At 37.4% G+C, this 20,237-nt stretch overlaps 2 protein-coding genes across 2 annotated transcripts; both read left to right on the top strand.

Moving 5' to 3' along the window:
* The first annotated feature begins 7,249 nt into the window (after window positions 1-7,249).
* LOC142622316 (110 kDa U5 small nuclear ribonucleoprotein component CLO-like) lies at window positions 7,250-14,463 on the top strand. The gene is made up of 11 exons (XM_075795768.1): window positions 7,250-7,415; window positions 8,560-9,327; window positions 9,795-9,863; window positions 9,982-11,181; window positions 11,301-11,399; window positions 11,492-11,650; window positions 11,903-11,988; window positions 12,068-12,266; window positions 12,883-12,993; window positions 13,166-13,372; window positions 14,016-14,463. The coding sequence occupies exons 2-11, from the start codon at window positions 8,587-8,589 to the stop codon at window positions 14,112-14,114; spliced, it is 2,970 nt and encodes a 989-aa protein (XP_075651883.1). The 5' UTR covers window positions 7,250-7,415; window positions 8,560-8,586; the 3' UTR covers window positions 14,115-14,463.
* A 2,773-nt stretch (window positions 14,464-17,236) lies between these two features.
* Window positions 17,237-19,697, top strand: LOC142614369 (putative glycerol-3-phosphate transporter 5). The gene is made up of 2 exons (XM_075786920.1): window positions 17,237-18,442; window positions 18,926-19,697. Exons 1-2 carry the CDS (start codon window positions 17,497-17,499, stop codon window positions 19,468-19,470), a joined length of 1,491 nt encoding a protein of 496 aa, XP_075643035.1. The 5' UTR covers window positions 17,237-17,496; the 3' UTR covers window positions 19,471-19,697.
* Window positions 19,698-20,237: the final 540 nt, after the last annotated feature.

The following is a 20,237-nucleotide window of genomic DNA, read 5'->3' as shown; positions in this document are numbered from 1 at the left end:
ACCGACCCGCCAAAATTTAGTGGCAAAAAAATGCACTCGCCGCCGACTGCCGGAGTACTCGGATCGGGCATATCAGACCATCAACGGGCGGTGAGCAGGTCGGTCAGCATCGAAGACCCAGAAAACGGAGAAAATCTAGCGTGAAAACAGCGAAAATTTGGCGTGAAAACGGCCAAAATCTTTGAAGTTTCTCTAGATCCGGCCTAATCTAGGCCATTTTCAACAAGATCTCAGCTAGATCCGGCAAAATCTCGCCGAGTTCTTGAAGAAAATGGTCTAGATCTCACCGGATCTACCGAAAATCACCGGAAATCTTGTTGCTCGGTCGGATCGGATTCTGGAGAAGGGAAACCGACCTCCGACCCGCCAAACTCGGGTTTTTGAGGATCAAACCCGTTGTCGACCGCCGGGGAAGTCGGATCGGTCGGCGACGGGTCGGGTTCGGTCGGTGGCGGCGAGTGGGTCGGGTTGACCAGGTTTCTGGACAGCCCTAAACCACCTATTGAAAATGTTGTAAAAATGTTATGGACTTAACACCTCTCTTATTTTAATAATCATGTCAGCATTTATTGTGTCAACAATACACTATGTTTGCCACATCAGTAATTTCCATTAGTGAGATGACAATAAAATCTAAAATGGAACGCGTTTTTCATTTTAAGAACTAAAAGCGGTAAAATAGAAAAGTAGGGACTAAAATAAAAATGGACCCAAAATATAGGAACTAAAAAGTGCATTTAGTCCTTTTATTTTATTTTTTTATGAACACCACCACTTACCTCTCGTGGATAACAACAACAACGTAAGTAATGTAATGTGGTAAGAGCAACCACACCAGCTCATAGATAGTCTTCTAAAATACAAAAAGTGCTCAATTTTACACATTTTAACCCAAAAACCCCTTACATCAATCTTTGTAAAAATGTCTAAATATACACAATGGTCTTGTAAATAAATAGTAAGAGCATCAACATCAGTTCATGGATAGTCTTGTAAAATACAAAAAACAGCTCTTTTTATACATTTTGATCAGAAAAACACCTACATCAGTGGGTGTAAAATTGTGCAAAATATACACCCAACTGTGTAAATGAACAGTAACCGTGTAAATATACATGACTACTGTTCATGTTTAAACGATTTTTTTATTCTTTTTTTTCTCTCTCCTCTATCAAACTACTTCTCTTCCCAACCATTACAACAACCCAGCACGCTAGAATAACCACCAAACCCAGCGCCACCACCAAACACCACAACTTAGCACATAGAATTAACCCAAAATCAACAGAAAATTAACCAAAAATCAACGGAGAAGCAATTAGAAAATCCAACTAAAAATCAAGACAAACCCACTAAAAACCCAACTCAAAATAAATCAAAACTCACCAGTAAATCCAACCCAAAAACAGTCCAACCCCATCAGAAAACCCAACCCAAACCATACTTAACGGAAAACTCACGTGAAATGCCCAACGGAGCCGGATTTGCTGCCATTGTTGTCGCCCGATGGTCTTCTATTGCTACCGCCGGACTTCCATTGCTGTAGTCGGTTGGGGGTGGGAGGCGAAGGGTCGTCGGTTGGGGGGTGGGAGGCGAAGGGTTGGTGGTGGAGGAAGAGAGGGACGGGCGAAGGAAAGAGGAAAGGCAAAAGCGAGAGGGAGGCCAAATCGGCGAAGGGTTGAGGCGACGAGCTGGATTGGTGGCGATGGCGGGCTGGGTAAGGCGGTTGTGAGGAAGATAGTGAGGGAAAGAGAGGAACGGGTGAGAGTTTTTTTTTTTGAGGAATGTGAGAGATTTGATGTTGTGTGTATTTATGAGAGAGAATGGTATTAATTAATAATATTATTTAATTAGAAAAGATTTGTAAAATAGATAAATTGACGTTGATGTTTTGGAAATATGATAGTGTAAAATAGAAAAAGTAGATTTTTAGTGTAAAATAGATGTAAATTTTTAAACGGACTGATATGGTTGTTCTAACCGTGCATACATACACGGTTACTGTTCATCATGTAAATAATTTTTTTATTCTTTTTTTCTCTCCTCACTCTCTTTTTCTCATTTTCTTTCTCACCTCACTCTCACGGTTACTGTTTATAGTGTTAATAAAATAAATATTTTATTTAAATAAATGTGAATAATAGACAAACTAATATGAATATTTTGTAAAAGGGTTCGGTTAATGTGTGCCCTTAAGACACACATTAAGCCATCTATTTTCAGAAACATTTTCTTGAGAATTGAAAAAACTGTCAATACTTTTTCAATTTTCCAGAAAATATTTTCATAAATGATTAATTATTGTATACCCTTAGTAGGGGTGTTTCGGTTCGGTTTTGGTCGTTTTTTTTTTAACTGGCCAACCGAAACCGAAACCGACCAAAATAGTTGAAACACTATCGGTTTCGGTTTGTTTCGGTTTTGATCGGTATTCGGTTGCAGTCAACTTCACAGATTCACAGTCACAAAAAGAAAAAAACAACTCAACATCACATTTTTTCAATAAGAAAATAACAGCTCAACATCAGATTTACAAAAAATAGTATTGATTCAGTATTAAACAAAACCCAAAATACAAAAAAGAGAGAGGGTTATCAAGAAATTAAAAAAAGGCTAGAGAAGGTCACCGTGAGAATGAAAAGATCAAGCTGCATGGGGAGGCCGATGTGTGAAGGCCGGCATGTGGAGGCGGCAGCAGAGGCATGAGGCATGAGGCATGAGGGAGATGGAGGCGTGAGGGTGATGAAGGAGATGGAGGCGTGAGGGAGATGAGGGCGATGGAGGAATGAGGCGTGAGGGAGATGGAGGCGTGAGGGAGATGAGGGAGATGGAGGCGTGAGGGAGACTCAGATGAGGGAGATGGCGTGTAAGTGAAAGTGGGGTAAGTAGGGTAAGGGTAGGGTTTTTATTTTATTAGTTTCTATTTAATTTAATTAGTTTAAATTAATTAGTTTAAATTTAGTTAATTAATCTAGATTATCTAATGGGCAGTGGAATTCTTTAAAAAAAAAGAACAGTGGGCTTGAGTAATTTTGGCAAGGCCAAGCCCACGTTTAGAAATTTTATATTATTTTATATATATTTAATAAAAAATATAATATAATAATATATTTTGGTTGGTTTGGTGCATTTAAATCTGACACCGAAAATCGAACTGAAAATTTTGGTTTTTTATATAGTAAAATCGAAACCGAACCGAACTGAAATTTTTACAACGGTTCGGTCGGTTTGAAGCGGTTTTTTCAGTTCGTCGGTTTTTTGAACACCCCTAACCCTTAGGGCACACATTAGTAAAATTTTTTGTAAAAATAAATGTGTAAAATAAAAAAGGATCTTAAACCATTTATTTTGGAAACATTTTTTTAAAAATTAAAAAAATTATCAATACTTTTTTAATTTTAAAAAAAATATTTTTAAAAATAATTAATTATTGTGTGTCCTAACGGCACACGTTAACAAAATCGATAGAAAAAATAGGTCTTAAACTGGAATATTGGTGTGAACGCTCTAAGACTAAAGAGGCAATAATTGACCTGAGACGAGCTCCACCGACAATGAGAGTCGGGACAATTGATGAAGGGACATCACCCTCACCTTCTCCGAGAAGGATCATGATTGAGATTCGTACAATAATGCAATAAAAAATTAATTATTAAAATTAAAAGTTGCAAAAAGTTATTTTTAATCTTTAAAAAAATTTATATATTCAATCTTTTGCCATTTTATTTTTATATTTTAAGTATTTGAAGTATTCTACTTCGCTTTTCTCTCTCTCACACACCCCAATGGTTAATTTCACTGCATCAAATCATGACAGACATAAATTTCATTTCATGGTGGCCATATTAAATGGGATTATTTATCACCACACAAAATAAAATAATTTTTAAAATATGAAAACATCATGACACCACTATGATCTAGATATTTTTGTGTCGTGTAGGTGTAGGTGTAGGTGTAGGTGTAGGTGACACCGTTGTGATATAAATTCACCTTATCTTCTTACATTTCCATCACGCACTTCACTTGACTCGCACCAGGAAGGAAAAAAAAAACAAGAAGAAGATGCACAACCCTCCACCACCACACGACCCTCATCACCCCCACCATGGGCCGCCACACCAAGGGCCTCCACATCAGCCACCGCCTCCGGGGCCGCCTCATCACGAACCACCACCTCCTCATCATGGCCCCCCTCCTCCTCCTCATCATGAACCACCTCCTCCTCATCAAGGCCCTCCTCCGCCGGGCCCTCATGACCCACACCCGCCTCATCATCACCACTGATTATTGCAATGGCATGGCTAGCTATGTATGTGTATCTTAAATGGTGTCACTAAGTATGTAGTCTGTAGTCTGTAGTCCAGATATCTTGCTAGTCATGATTGATGGACATGACCAAATTATATGCCAAAGAGCGCACAAGGGTGTTTTCGTGATGCACTTGTTTCTGCCTTGTAGCTAAATAATAAGTAGTGTGTAATCGGTGAATAACTAGGCTGTAATTTGGTGTGGGAGAACAGGATTCATGTTCCTAAGACTCTGTTTTTGAAATGTTGACTATATGCTGTGGAAATGTGGTGCTATATAATATAATAAATGGAGCACCATGTGTGTAGGTTGCTCACTTCTTATGATCTTATCTAGTGCTATCTTTTGGGTATTCTATTTCTTTTCACTCTTTAATTTTTCTCAATGTATGTTACTACGCCATGAATTTTTTTTTTTTTTTTATTTAAAGGTGAAGTCTAATTCTGATCGATGTAAATAGTTATCAATTTTTATTTTGGGCAATCATTTAGAAGAAATTAAACAGTCAAAATACAGTGGCTATTTATGTATATATATTAATATATGTCGCATGGCCCTTCAGAAGTTGCTTCTTTGACAATATAAGTCTGTCTTTGTATGTAAAAGCAAAGTTTGATAGATCAACAATCCCAGCACCTATGGTAAACCCCCCTCCTGACCACATCGATCAAGATCAATGTTGATGCAGCCATTGCAAGAGACAGTAGAGGTGATGTGTTAAAAATCTGGACAAAAAAGTTTGGAAAAAGTAACCCCTATCCTATCCAAAGCCATGGGGTGTCCAGCTAGCTCAAGGGGAAGGTTTGGAACCCTATAATCCTTGAGGAGTTGTTTTGATCTGCTAACTCCTGAAAGCCTCTCCCCAGAATGAACCATTAGCAATGTCATCAATAATTTGTTTTGTTATGTCTTAAGCATTTATTTTTAGTTTGTTGCTTTCGTTGGGTCAAAAAGGATTGCAATGCGGCGGTAAAGCTTTCCCTTAGTTCCCTTGAGTCTTTCTTTTTCAGTAAGGACAATCTTCCTAGAGCTTTAGCCTCTATCAGTAAAGGCAGGGTGCCCATCTTTTCCTGTTTTATGAATGAAATCACATCTTATTAGAAAGAAGAAAAAAAAAAACCCCATTTTGTGTGTGTTTTTTATTTTTTATTATTATTATAATTTTATAGTAAGCGGTGGAAAGATTTAATCCCTAAATATTTTCATTGGGAGGTAGGAAATACTAACAGATGTTAATAAGTTGAATTATAAAGCCGCTGGCTCCTAGACATGTGTTTAATAAGCATTAGCTTAAAGTATTATGTTGTTCCTCTTCCAATTTCTTTTCTTTTTTCAGAAGGAAGGGAGAAGTTATTTGTTTAATCTTGCATGTGCAGCATGCCTCCAAGTTAGGTATCATCAATCGAAAGCGTGAGTGTTTAAAGTTCTTCAAGCATTTTACCATTCTATGGTGCGTACAATTCCTTTGTCCTACATCTTCTGCGTCCTTTGCATCAGTACCCAATCATCTTGCAAAATTGTCATTTCACAACACTTAGTGGACTACAAGAAAAAGAATGATCTAGGAGGGCATGGCCCCTGACTTTGGACTTGTTCCCTTCCTCGTGTACTTCTTAATTTTTATCCCTCCTTATAGTTATTTTATAACAGATTAAATTCAAGAAGAATTTGGTGTAACACCTCATGTTTTATACCATTTAATAAAATACTGCTACATGAAATTTCTTTTAAATAAAAGAACTAGAAGTTCCACACATACAATCAAAATAAATAAATAAAAACTTATTAATCCTATAATTCTAAAATTCCATATTTACAAAAATAAATAAATAAATAGAGTAAAAATTATTGGTGAAGAAGAACAAGAAACCCTATTAACATCTTTGTCATCCTTATGCTCCTCATAGATTAAGGGGAATTTCCCATAGACCATTAGAAAAACCGTATTATTATCCCAAAAATTTTATTACCTTGTCAATAAATTGTAAAGTGTCAAGATAACGTAACAACAAAAATGATATCAGTGCTAATGTTAGTAATGTAATCACCCACTAATCACAAACTAGTATAAATAGGTCTATAATCAAGCCAAAAATGATATCAGTGCTAATGTTAGTAATGTAATCACCCACTAATCACAAACTAGTATAAATAGGTCTATAATCAAGCCAAGCTAAGCTAAGTAGTAAATGACTAAACTTGACTCAATAATAAAAATAAATTTTCAAACTCGGCTCAAGCTCGAGTCAAACCTACAATCAAACTTCAGCTCATCCAAGATACTAAAAGCTTGAGTTCAACATGATATATTACTCGCTTAATATGATTGTATTTAACCACTTGCACATAACAGAGACGCATGTTATTTTCTTATTATGGGTTGTCTTCGTCGGCGTTGGACTTAGTCACATTCCTTGTGGATTTCTTTTCTGAGCTCTTTGCCGGCGTCGAACAGATGTAGGTCTTCCTCGTGGATTTCTCTGGTGGGCGTGGAACTCCTTTCTTGAAGACACAGGCTCTAGTTAGAGTGGGTGATGAGTGAATAGAAGAAAAGAAAAAAAAAAAAGAAAAGAAGAAGAAGTAAAAATGCGACCCTTAAATACTTTCAGCTGAGCTACAGTACTCGCGTTTTTCACTTATTTGTTACATTATTTTTATTTTTTAACAAAATTAGTGGTATTCAAACAGACCCTAAAACTATACCAAGTTGTAACCAAATTTTTGCAGTAAGACAAAAAAAAAAAAAAAAAACAAAAAGAGAAAAAACTTGGGTACTACTGTTAACCACTTAGAACTGGGTGTTAAAATGGGCTACCCGATGAGTAACCATCAGGCTTTTGTCTTTTTTTTCCCGTTCTAAAACTCTAAAACCCCTACACTCTTCTAGTTCATTTTCCCTCTCTTTCTAGCCGACAGAGCGAACAGATTTTGAAAACTTGTCTTCCATTTTCTTCCCTTTCATATGTGGGATTGCACAATTTGGCACAAAGTTTTGTTTTTCAATTTGGGAAGTTCGTTTTTGCATAACTGATTCGGAGATAGGTTCAACTTCCAACGGTTTTGGTGGGCTTTGTGTATCTTCTCCGTTTCCTACTTCTTAGCTCGTAAGTGCTTAGTTTTGGCCTTTTCTATTATGCCCATAAGCTGTTTGATTATATTTCACTGAGTAAATCATGTAATTATACTATAACTTTTGGAATGGTTTTTCTTTGGGCTTGCTTTGATTTGTATCTAATATTGAAAGCTTTTAATAGGAACTTTGAATCGATGTGGGAAAATGGGCGCTTTTTGTTTCATTTAAATCACTTCTTGTATCAACTACTGGTTGTTTATCTGTATGCACTATGAAGTTCAAGGCTCCTTTGTGGCTAATGAATTAATTTTCTTATGCAAAACATTGATTAGTGAGATATTGTTTTAGTCTGAAATAGTTCTTGGTTCCTAAATGGCTGATTTGCTTTATGGATTTGGTTTGGCCACTTCTTTTTAATTTTCAATTTTTGCTACACCCTTTTAAGGCCCATAAGTAGAATTCATATTAGTCCTGATTATGGATTTGTAGAACCTTCTTTTTGTGACTTCTGGTTTTATTCAAAGTGAAAATTATTCACTGCACATTCTTATTCCATCATGTCTTATTGTCCAGAAGTAAAAGCGACTTGATATGGCTGCAACATGAATCTATTTTGCCATGACGTGGAATTATAGTCTCAGAATGTTATATTGGTGGTGGTTTTTTTTTAAAGCAAAAGTCTATTCAGATTCCCTCCCAGCCCCATAACTCAATTTCAATGTTGGTCTCACGCTTAGACTCATTATTTGTCTTAGAACAGCGTCACAAGTAGTAATTGAAGTGGTCAAAATGAATTGTAGTTTATGGGTCAAGGCCCTTGAGTGGCCATTTCAATACTTAGCCCTTTACATATATGTATATTTATATGGGTAATGGGCTAAATGGATGGGTCAGGTGACTCAGGTCTCACCTAGAATAAATGGATTGGGTTGGGTACCCATTAACCATTTAATTAAATAGGTGACCTGTTTATTTCCTGATCCAAGATTTTGTATGGATGCAAATGAAAATGAAAATAAATAAATGTACAGGTGCCAGATTTTGCAGATAAAAAAACCCACTTTATGTTTCAGTCAAGTTGAGTAAACTAATAGCGAAGCACAGTGAGAATTGAATTTCACTATCCTGAACTTTGTTGTTTGAAAGGAACTCTAATTGCTTATGCTACATGGCAGATTTAGAAAAAAAAGAAGAAGGAGAACATGGATGATAGTTTATATGACGAGTTCGGGAACTATATTGGACCTGAAATTGAGTCTGACAGAGAGAGTGACAGAGAGGATGAAGATGAAGATCTTACAGACAGGCCTACTGAAGAGGAGGCATCAGATGGTGAGGATGCAGCTGCTGCTTCAAATGGGTGGATAACGGCCTCCAATGATGTTGATATGGATAACCAGATTGTCCTTGCCGAGGACAAAAAGTACTACCCAACTGCTGAAGAGGTTTATGGTGAAGACGTTGAAACATTGGTGATGGATGAAGATGAGCAACCATTGGAGCAACCGATAGTCAAACCTGTTAGGAATATCAAGTTTGAGGTTGGGGTGAAGGATTCTTCAATGTATGTCCCAACCCCATTCCTTGTTGGTCTTATGTCGAATCCCACTCTGGTTCGAAATGTTGCCCTTGTTGGGCACCTTCAACATGGGAAAACTGTCTTCATGGATATGTTGATTGAGCAAACCCACCATATGTCCACATTTGATACAAATAGTGAGAGGCATGTGAGGTACACAGATACAAGGATTGATGAGCAAGAGAGAAGGATATCAATTAAGGCAATTCCAATGTCTCTTGTTCTTGAAGATAGCAATTCAAAATCGTACCTCTGTAACATCATGGACACCCCTGGGCATGTTAATTTCTCTGATGAAATGACTGCTGCTCTCAGACTTGCCGACGGTGCTGTATTGATTGTGGATGCTGCTGAAGGAGTAATGGTAAATAATTTCTTCTTTTATCTGAAAGGTCCATAGTTTTTAATTTTTCTCTTCTAACTATTTTAGGCTTTGGTATAGCCTGTAGTCCCTGTACCTTTGTGGATTAATTTATGAGTTTTTTTTGGCTCTAAAACAAAATTCTAAGACTCTGCTTGTGCTTGACATCCATGAAAGACTGAAGATAAGTAGCATGAATTTTGAAACCTTAGATGGTAGGTTACCTTCAAGGGCATCTGCCTAGACAGGAGATTAGGAAAGTTAGTTTTGTGCACTGCAGTTCATTGGAGGGACAAACCAATGTGCCATGTTTAGCTCAATCATCTTTTGATCCATTTATATCAGTTGCCTTCAGGATTGATTTGTTAAAATGATAGCCACTCTTAATTACTATCTCATCTGTAGTATAACATGTGTGAACATGATGCGACTGTTTGATATTGATCTTAATAATATTATGTGATATACAGGTAAATACAGAGAGGGCTATACGCCATGCAATCCAAGATCGCCTACCTATTGTAGTTGTAATCAACAAGGTAACTCTCTCGCTCCCTCTCTCTTTGAGTGCCTATCTGTTGTGTATTAGTCATTTTATAATTGAGTAATGAACTTCCATTACTCCTTTGAGTTCTTACATCAAAAAATTTGTTCTAGGTTGACAGGCTGATAACAGAACTTAAGCTGCCCCCAAAGGATGCTTACCATAAGCTAAGGCATACTCTGGAAGTCATTAATACCAACATAGCTGCTGCTGCTTCTAACGCTGGGAATGTCCCAGTTATAGATCCAACTGCTGGAAATGTTTGTTTCGCAAGTGGTACAGCAGGATGGTCCTTCACTTTGCAATCATTTGCTAAACTATATGTCAAACTCCATGGGATCCCATTTGATGCTGATAAGTTTGCGCCTCGGCTTTGGGGAGATATGTATTATCATCCGGATGCCAGGGTTTTTAGGAAGAAACCCCCTGCTGGTGGAGGGGAAAGATCATTTGTCCAATTTGTGCTTGAACCCCTTTACAAAATATATAGCCAAGTGATTGGTGAACATAAAAAGAGTGTGGAAGCTACTCTTGTCGAACTTGGTGTGACTCTTCCCAATGCGGCTTATAAATTGAATGTCAGGCCTTTGCTGAGCCTGGCTTGTAGCTCAGTTTTTGGTAATGCCTCAGGCTTCACTGATATGCTAGTTCAGCATATACCTTCCCCCAAAGCTTCTGCAACAAGGAAGGTTGATCATATATATACCGGACCAAAAGACTCTATGATCTACAAGGCCATGAAGAATTGCGATCCTGAAGGCCCCTTAATGGTCAATGTGACCAAGCTGTATCCCAAGTCGGACTGTAGTGTCTTTGATGCGTTTGGTAGGGTTTATAGTGGTAGGATAAGGACAGGGCAGACAGTACGAGTATTAGGAGAAGGATATTCCCCAGATGACGAGGAGGACATGACAGTAAAAGAAGTAACAAAATTATGGGTTTATCAAGCTCGAGATAGGACACCCATAGCTGAGGCTCCTGCTGGTTCTTGGGTTCTCATTGAAGGTGTGGATGCATCCATAATGAAAACTGCAACACTTTGTGATGAGGATGTTGCACGTTATGAGGATGTCTACATATTCCGGCCTCTCCAGTTCAACACTCTTCCAGTGGTGAAAACAGCTACTGAGCCTTTAAATCCAAGTGAGTTGCCTAAAATGGTGGAGGGTCTTAGGAAGATCAGCAAGAGCTATCCTCTAGCCATTACCAAAGTTGAGGAGTCTGGTGAGCACACTATTTTAGGTACTGGAGAGCTGTACTTGGATTCAATCATGAAGGACCTTAGGGAGCTCTATTCTGAAGTAGAAGTCAAGGTAATTATTTTTTCGTGTTTCTTTCTTAACTTCTATAACATCAATTCTTATGTTCTGATGTTTTGAGGAGTGTACTTCGTGCTGATTCCTTTTCTTCTTGTGCTTAACTTGAAATCTAGGTAGCAGATCCTGTTGTTTCATTCTGTGAAACTGTAGTGGAATCTTCATCAATGAAATGTTTTGCTGAAACACCAAACAAAAAGAACAAAATAACCATGGTAGGAGATCCATTTCAGTTGATTTTGTTGCCATGGACAATCACATATGATTCTGTTCAATATGATCACTTATACCTCTTCTCATTTTCTAGATCGCAGAGCCTTTGGAGAGAGGACTTGCAGAGGACATTGAGAATGGTGCTGTAAGCATTGATTGGAATCGGAAGACAATTGGTGAATTCTTTGAGAAGAGTTATGGATGGGATGTGCTTGCATCACGGTCCATATGGGCATTTGGCCCTGATAAGCAGGTGTTGTGTGTGCGTGAGAATGTGTGCATTTGCCTGCTCTTTATGTATTAGAGAAGAGAGTATAAGAAATTTTATTGCTTTCTTATTAGTCTTGGATGTTATTTTGATGCTCTTTTTTATATCTTAGACCCAGCAATGTTCATGATTTTTTTTTTTTGAAATTTATAATTATTTTTATGAGATATTCAAGACGTGTTTTATGCAATACTTGAGATTTCTATGCTATTGTTTGACAAAATGCCATGCATGCAGGGGCCTAACATCCTACTAGATGACACACTCTCGGGTGAAGTTGACAAGAACTTGCTGAATGCTGTCAAAGATTCCATTGTTCAGGGGTAAACTTAATGGTGTCTTCTCTTTTGTTCATGGTCTAACTTTCAACTCAACATTAATCATTTTATGTATTTTGGACAGATTTCAATGGGGTGCTCGAGAAGGACCCCTCTGCGATGAACCCATCAGGAATGTCAAGTTCAAAATAGTTGATGCAAGGATTGCACCTGAGCCACTGCATCGGGGATCTGGTCAAATCATTCCCACAGCTCGGCGGGTGGCCTATTCAGCTTTCCTTATGGCAACTCCAAGGCTTATGGAACCAATGTATTATGTGGAGGTAAATTCTTGCTACTTCTACCACATCAAGATGAGATTGCATTTTTAAGGAAGATATCCAATTGGATGCATCTTTCTATGAAACTAAAGGACAAAAAATGGAGGTTGATGTGATGAGTGGGAATGATGTTAATGAAATTTCTCAACTGTTACTGATTTTCTCAAAAGTTTAAGCCATTAGGATATATTAAATTAATCATTTAACCACACAATTCTAACACTCCCCCTCATGTTTCAGCTCAAAGCCTCAAACTACTTTTTAATAGGTGAGGCTCAACATGTGTGATTTTAAATGGGAGGTAGAGTGATGGAGATAGGGATTGAGCTCAAGACCTCTTGCCCTAATACCATTTTAAATTACCCATTCTCCCAAAAGTTTAAGCTATTGGGATATGGTAAATTTAATCATCTAATCACACAATTCTAACATCAATGATACTAAACTAAAACATGTGCAAAATTTTCTCCTTATATTATGTCTATGTTTAAGTAACTGCTTTTCTTTCATGAGGTTGTATTATGATGGAGATTCTGAGAAACAACTATTTTTTGAGCTATGACTTATCTCAAGGCATGAACTTTGAGCCACAATTAAATTTGTGATGCTGTTGTTTCAGATACAAACTCCAATCGATTGTGTCTCTGCAATCTATACGGTCTTATCTCGCAGGCGTGGACATGTAACTGCTGATGTTCCCCAACCAGGGACCCCTGCTTATATTGTTAAGGTTCGGTGACTAAACTTTTTCTACATAAAGATCATCTAGGCAACACGTTTATGACTGATGGAAAAATTTTGGGACTGTTGGTTTGTCTGGTGTATTGTTGATTTGCATAAGAAGACATATATATCCTTGAACTTATACTTTGTTCCTAACTTTTCCACAATTGGATTTTCAGGCATATTTACCTGTCATCGAATCATTTGGTTTTGAGACAGACTTGAGATACCATACTCAAGGACAAGCATTTTGCCTCTCAGTGTTTGATCATTGGGCTATTGTTCCTGGGGACCCTCTTGACAAGAGTATTGTTCTGCGACCACTTGAACCGGCACCAATTCAGCACCTTGCTCGTGAATTTATGGTGAAGACAAGGCGTAGAAAGGTATAGCTGCTCTCCCTCCCTCCCTCCCACCCTCTCTCTCTCTCTTAGACATATACAACAAAGAGCAGAGCTGAACTCTTTCAGACTCTCACTCACCGACTCCTTTGTACTCTTTAAATTCACAGTAGTGCTTTGAAGTACATTGTTTTTGCTTTAATATGCTCCAGAGTGCCTTTTTGAAAACTGTTCTAAAACATCTTTTCCTTCTATAATTTTACATTTTAAATTTATGGGTGTGCTTTGAAGTTGTGGCTTCAAGACCCGTGAGTGTAACCTACCAAACCATACACTCACACACACACAAAAGGCTTGGGCTGTGATATTCTTTCAAGTAGTGCACCAGCATGATTGGGCTGTGTCATTTTTTTTTTTTTTTTGTTGATGAATAGAGGACTTTTTTCTGTAATTATCATTTAGGTCATGGACATAAAAAATTTCTAGGTAGGTAATCTTTCTGCCCATGATTTTGCTGCATTTATCACACAATCTGTTAAATGACACAATCGGCATTGATAACTCAAGTTGGATACTGCGAAGTCATGCGAGTTTGTCTGTGGATATAGGACTGATAATTTTATCAATCATGCAATTTCAGCAATAATGGAATCAGAATTAATGTTTGAGTTTGTCTTGAATTTGGCAGGGAATGAGTGAGGATGTGAGCATTAACAAGTTCTTTGATGAGGCCATGATGGTTGAGCTGGCTCAGCAAGCAGCTGATCTTCATCAACAAATGATGTGATAAGAGTCAATCACAGACTAGTGGTCGTGTGCCCACGGCTAGGAGGTGGTTCTAGCATCTTTAATATTGTTATTCTTACAGAAAACATCGAGCTATTCTTGATTGTACGGGTTATGTTATCAGGTAGTTACTTTTTTTGGATGAATACTAGGTAGTTGCTTGTTGCTAGAGTTTTGGACTGCTAGCAGCAGTTATAGATAGTAGTATCATGAAAATAACTCCTCTACTTTTAGTGGGTGGGTAGTGTAAGTACATGGACATTCAGTGTAGGTGTTCCAGTGGGATATATCTCTGTTAGTGTACCAGTATGATGAGTAAATATGCAGATAACTATTTAAATTAGAAAAAATGGGAAGATTTTTAAAAAAATATTTTTTATTTGAGAGAAAAAAAAAATGCATTTCAAAATCGTGAAGGGTAATTTTATTCACAATGCAAAGAAACAACTTTTTTAAAGCCGACTTGATTTTCCATAATGGTGAAGAGGTGAAGACAGCTTATAGGACTTGATTTTTGCCAAAAATGGTGAATTAAATAAAATGCTATAGATATGAAAATGTGTCACTCGTATTAAAAGCCTAGGATTAGATCTCCAAAGGTCTAAAGGATTGTGGGAGAACTTTATGTTTTACGTGCCAAAGGTTAAACCAATGTGGAAATTAAGGAAAAAAATTTAGCTCCAAGCCAGTTTCACACTTTGAAACTATCTTCCTCCAATCTATTATGTTGCGATTGAAAAGAAAGCTTGTGTAGTTTTAGTCTCATGAATATTTTAATGAGTCATATAACTTATTTAAATAATATATATGAATATTCTTATAAATTACCATTTATTAGGTTGAAGAGATAGCTCCAAGCTGGTTTAGAGCTAGACTTTGTTAATAAATTAATACTCCTAAATATGCATGCATTTGAAACGTGGCATTCTTCCGCATAAAGGTTAGATTTGAAGGTAGTTTTGTTCTGTTTGTGTTTGTTAAGGTGAGAGCGTCATCTTCAAAAGATAATATATAGAATGATGAAATTCTTTTAATGACGTGGATGATTTCTTTTGAAAAAGAAGAGATAGAGAGAGTTGTTTGGGTGGTTTGGTTATATGTAAGGGAAAACATTAGTGTACCCAATGAAAAAAAAAAGTGATTCAATGTCGAGAATATGGGTGTCCACGGGTCGGTTCGGGTCGGGTTTGTGCCCAACCCGAGACCGACCTGATAGAATTGGGTTGAACAAATACTGACCCGCCACCGACCGGCGAGGGAGTCGGATCGGTGCGGTCGGTTTTGCACCGGAAGCACAGTCGGTTCGGTCGGAACCTTCCATGGTGAAAAATCCTGCCATAATCGTTGATTTCAGGCGAAAAAACGTTAAATCCGGCGGAGATCTCACTGGATCTGGTGAGATCTCGCTAGATCCGGTGAGATCTCACTAGATTTGGACAAAATATCACTCGATCTACTTGATAAGTCACCGAAATATGAAAATCTGTTGCCAAAATCTGAAAATTTGAAGTCGGAATCTGGAAATTTGAGGTCGGAATCTGGAAAATATCGTTGGATTCAGGAGAACGTCACCGGAATCTGGAAACAACTGCCGGAATCTGGAATTTTTTTTTTCTGGAAATACTTAGTACATCTGTCGGATCGGGTTTTTTCGGGTTCTGGAGAGGAAAACCGAGACCGATCCGCTGCCGTCGGTTTTTGGAACAAAAGACCCGCCGCCGACTTGATTGGGTCGGATGGTTTTCAGGTCGGATCCAGTCGGATCCTTCGGGTGGGTCGGATCTCCGGATTGGATGGACAGCCCTAGTCGAGAATAATGAATGGATATACAGGAAAACATGCTAATAAACAAAATAAATAATTTTTTTTAAAGATATGGGTGATTTCTTTTGAAGAAAAGATGAAGGAGGGTGGCTTGAGACAAATTTTTTTTTTTTCCTTTCTAAAGTTACTTGGGATAGATTGGTCTGTGCAAAAGAGAATTAGTAATACACCTTCAAATGAAAGTAGGTTGAGGAAAATATAATAAAAAATGATATGTTAATTAAGAAGGTACATATGCAAGAAGTGGGTCTAACCTAAGATCCTAAGAAGTGTCAATTAAGTTATAGCTATAATTTATCAATAATTTGTGCATTACACGAGTATACAACTATCAATAAAATAAAAGTTGTCTATACATTGTAGGGTTTTTTTTGGGTGCTAAAATCCAAACTTCATTAAAAGATAAAAGAAACAATTTCAAAGTTTGTCCTCCAAGCCTCCCAAACATCAACCAGGGGAGGAGTTTTTACAATAAAGTAAACTATTAACATCACACAAACACTTAGAAAGCAAAATGGACCACAAAGTTTAGCTCTCTTATAACCCAAGAGAAAGAACAACAGCAGGAAAAAAGGGTTTGAGCTTCAATATGTTATGCAACAAGATGTCAATAGCCCAGTGGGTAGGGCTATCAAGATTGTTGATGCCTTGATGGCATGAATGTAGATTTGTGAATCCCTTTAAAAGGTTTGCTCTCTAATTGTCGTTGCACAAAATAGCTAACACATAAAAATAAAAATGCATTACAGTGCCATAAATACATTTAGGATCCGTTTGAGAACAACTTATTTAGCTAAAAACTTTCTACTGAAAGTATCATAGAATAAAGCTAAAATTTAGCTAAATAGTACAGCGAGAGTCATGAATAATACAAAAAAATGTAACGAGATTCAAAAATAGTAGTAAAAATAAATTAAAAACTCTAACAAGGTATAACTTTCATCACTTGCCAAAAGCAATCTTAATCAATTAGCAAAATTTTCAAGAAATTTAAAACAAAAAGGTCTAAAATGCAAACAACCCCATGCTTAAGGATAAAAATGGTACTTTATAAATTCTTTATATATATATATATATATATATATATGTATATAAAAATTTAAAAGTTAACACCAAGAACACTAATATAAAACCCTTTCCCTACAACTTCATAAGAAGGGCATTTCGGGAAGACAACATTGTACCCGGATTAAGATTAAGAACTAAGATCTAAGATCTAGATCTGCAAACATATTGGTCAAAACCAAAAACAGTACATTAATCTTATAATAAAAAAAAAAAACAGTACATTAACCTTTCAGCCACAGTACCTAAAAAGCCCCCCCTTTCAGACACTGCATCTTCTTCTTCATCCTCAATAGTCAATCAATGTCATAGTGTCTGAAAAAAAAAAAGTTCAAACCTCTTCCTCTGTATGAAATTCCTTTGTACTCTAAATTCACAAATTTCAATTTGCACCCCCAAAAAAAAAAAAATCCATCATTTTCTTTCTCGGTAATCACACACTCCCAGTTTGTGTAGAAATCCATGAATATAGGCTATAATCCAATCGCAAAAAAATGCAACCCAAAACTCCAAACCTAGCTCCAGCTCTGACCCTCTTCCCAAATCTCAAGCCTCCTCACAAAACCCTACTGTTCCATCAAATTCTAGTCCTAACCATCACGTTCTTCGCCTATGCTTCTTTCCACGCCTCTCGTAAACCCCCAAGCATCGTCAAGAGCGTGCTTGGTCCCACACTCAAAACCAACAATTCGACCTCCATTGATACCGGTTGGGCCCCATTTGATGGGCCTCAAGGGACCCACAGGCTCGGCGAGGTCGACCTCGCGTTCCTGTCTTCCTATTCGATTGGAATGTATTTCGCCGGCCATTTGGGTGATCGAATGGATTTGAGGCTGTTCCTTGTGTTTGGGATGATGGGTAGTGGTGTTTTTACTATGGTTTTTGGATTTGGGTATTGGTTGGATTTACATTTGTTGGGTTTTTTCGTTGGGGTTCAGGTTGTTTGTGGTTTGTTTCAGTCGATTGGGTGGCCTTGTGTGGTGGCAATTGTGGGGAATTGGTTTGGGAAATCTAAGAGGGGTTTGATCATGGGGGTTTGGAATTCACATACCTCGGTTGGGAACATTATTGGTTCGGTTGTTGCTTCTGGGGTTTTGGAATTCGGTTGGGGTTGGTCTTTTTTGGTGCCTGGTGTGTTGGTGATTGTGGTTGGGATTTTGGTGTTTATGTTTCTTGTTGTGAGTCCTGAGGACTTGGGGTTAGAGTGTCCTGGAATGGAGGTTGAGATGAATGTGGAGGTGAATGGGGATTCGGAGAGAGTGGTATCGGAGGAAGCGGGGCTTTTGGGAAATGAGAGTTTGGATACTTCGTCGTCTGCAATTGGTTTTTTGGAGGCATGGAGGCTGCCGGGTGTCGCGCCTTTTGCTTTCTGCCTTTTCTTCTCGAAGCTGGTGGCTTACACTTTTCTGTATTGGTTGCCCTTCTACATTAGGCATACAGGTACTTGCTTTAACTTAGATGTGAATGAAGGATTGAAATTGATCTTTATGATTGTCCCATGGAGTTGAAGTTGCCTTGTTGTATATGCATAGCTTTTTGTACTAATACATTATCACTTATTTGGCTATTGTCAATTAGTATGAACTACAGGTACTTGCTTTAACTTAGATGTGAATGAACGATTGAAACTGATCTTTATGATTGTTCCCTGGAGTTAAACTGTTAAAGTTGCCTATTTGTATATGCACAGCTTTTTTTACTAATACATTATTACTTATTTGGCTATTGTCAGCTAGTATGAACAAATATTTGTGGTAGTGGCTTGAGTTTTCCATGATGACATTGTTGATCATTAGTGCTTTGAAATCCTATATGGTGCATGATGGGATCATTCCAATTTCCATCTGCGCCCATGTTTCCATATGCATTTGAATTTGTAATGATGTTCTCTTGTTCATTTATAAATTTGTGTTGGCATTGCAGCTGTTGCTGGTGTGTATTTGTCACACAAATCTGCTGGAATCCTCTCAACAATTTTCGATATTGGAGGGGTCTTTGGTGGAATTTTGGCAGGATATATATCTGATTTGATTGATGCTCGTGCAGTTACTTCAATCTCATTCTTGTTACTATCAATTCCAGCCCTTATTTTCTACCGTGTATATGGAGGCCTCTCTATGTTTGCCAACATTGGATTGATGTTTCTTTCTGGATTGCTTGTAAATGGCCCGTACTCACTCATTACAACGGCTGTTGCTGCTGATCTTGGTACCCAGAGTTTTGTTAGAGGGAATTCCCGAGCATTAGCTACTGTAACTGCTATTATAGATGGTACTGGTTCTGTAGGGGCAGCGCTTGGTCCACTATTGGCTGGGTATATTTCCTCTAGAGGATGGAACAGCGTCTTTTTTATGCTTATTCTTGCTATTTTCTTTGCAATTTTGTTCTTGATTCGTGTTGCAAGAACTGAGATTAAAGGGAAATTGAACGAGGGAAAATGGTTTTGGAACAGCATAAGCTCACATTGATTGTGAATTTCTTTGAGGCATGAATCATGTTTCTTATTGTACCTTTATAGGAGGGAAGAGTGTATTTCACATAGGAAACAACACATAGATAGAGAAGTTACTTGAGTGATCATACATGTACGTCTTTCTTGTATCTCATTCTTTATTCACAGATAGTGTTTATACATGTACAAGAACTACTTATCCAGATAGAGTTATTTTTTCCATTCTCTTTTTTCACCACTAAACTTGTAAGCACGTTTGTTAGTTCCTGCTCTTCTAATAGCCTACATGTTCTTAGATCCATCTTGCATTTCTACTACTTTGTTTAAAAGTAGTAATGTAATTGTTCAGTAAATATATGTCAATACTCTTATATCTATACTACTATTTAAGGGTTTTCTTTGTTTAGAATGGACATTTTGTTAGTTCAAAAATACCTCTACACCTCTAATTTTAAGTAGACACAAAGTTAAAGAATAACACAGTAAAAATACATCTCTAGCTCTCACATTTCTAATTTTCACATAAACATTATCTGCAAAATAGGATCACAACTGAGTTGATTTTCAAACTCAGACAAATAACTTCCCATAAATAACTTCCACAAGCGCATGAGCACTATATAGGAGCACATTTGGTTAATTGATTAACTATGAAAAAATATAGAACATACTCCTATGACGGATGAAGAGTCCAACATCATTGATTTTTATCCTACAAGTAGTCTCTTTTTGAGTTGGTTAGTTCCAATGAATTTTATATAATAAAAAATTTTAACTTTTTTC

Source organism: Castanea sativa, chromosome 1 (assembly GCF_040712315.1).
Source record: "Castanea sativa cultivar Marrone di Chiusa Pesio chromosome 1, ASM4071231v1".
NCBI classification, from domain to species: Eukaryota; Viridiplantae; Streptophyta; class Magnoliopsida; order Fagales; family Fagaceae; genus Castanea; species Castanea sativa.
The sequence above is the reverse complement of the archived record's forward strand: the minus strand, read 5'-3'. Positions and strand labels throughout refer to the sequence as shown.

Excerpts from the sequence above, each read along its gene's own strand:
- LOC142622316 (XM_075795768.1), top strand. The coding sequence starts at position 8,587 with ATGGATGATAGTTTATATGACGAGTTCGGGAACTATATTGGACCTGAA. Across the intron at positions 9,328-9,794 it reads ATGCTGCTGAAGGAGTAATG|GTAAATACAGAGAGGGCTAT; the intron begins GTAAATAATTTC and ends TGTGATATACAG. Across the intron at positions 12,267-12,882 it reads AACCAATGTATTATGTGGAG|ATACAAACTCCAATCGATTG; the intron begins GTAAATTCTTGC and ends CTGTTGTTTCAG.
- LOC142614369 (XM_075786920.1), top strand. The coding sequence starts at position 17,497 with ATGCAACCCAAAACTCCAAACCTAGCTCCAGCTCTGACCCTCTTCCCA. Across the intron at positions 18,443-18,925 it reads CTTCTACATTAGGCATACAG|CTGTTGCTGGTGTGTATTTG; the intron begins GTACTTGCTTTA and ends TTGGCATTGCAG.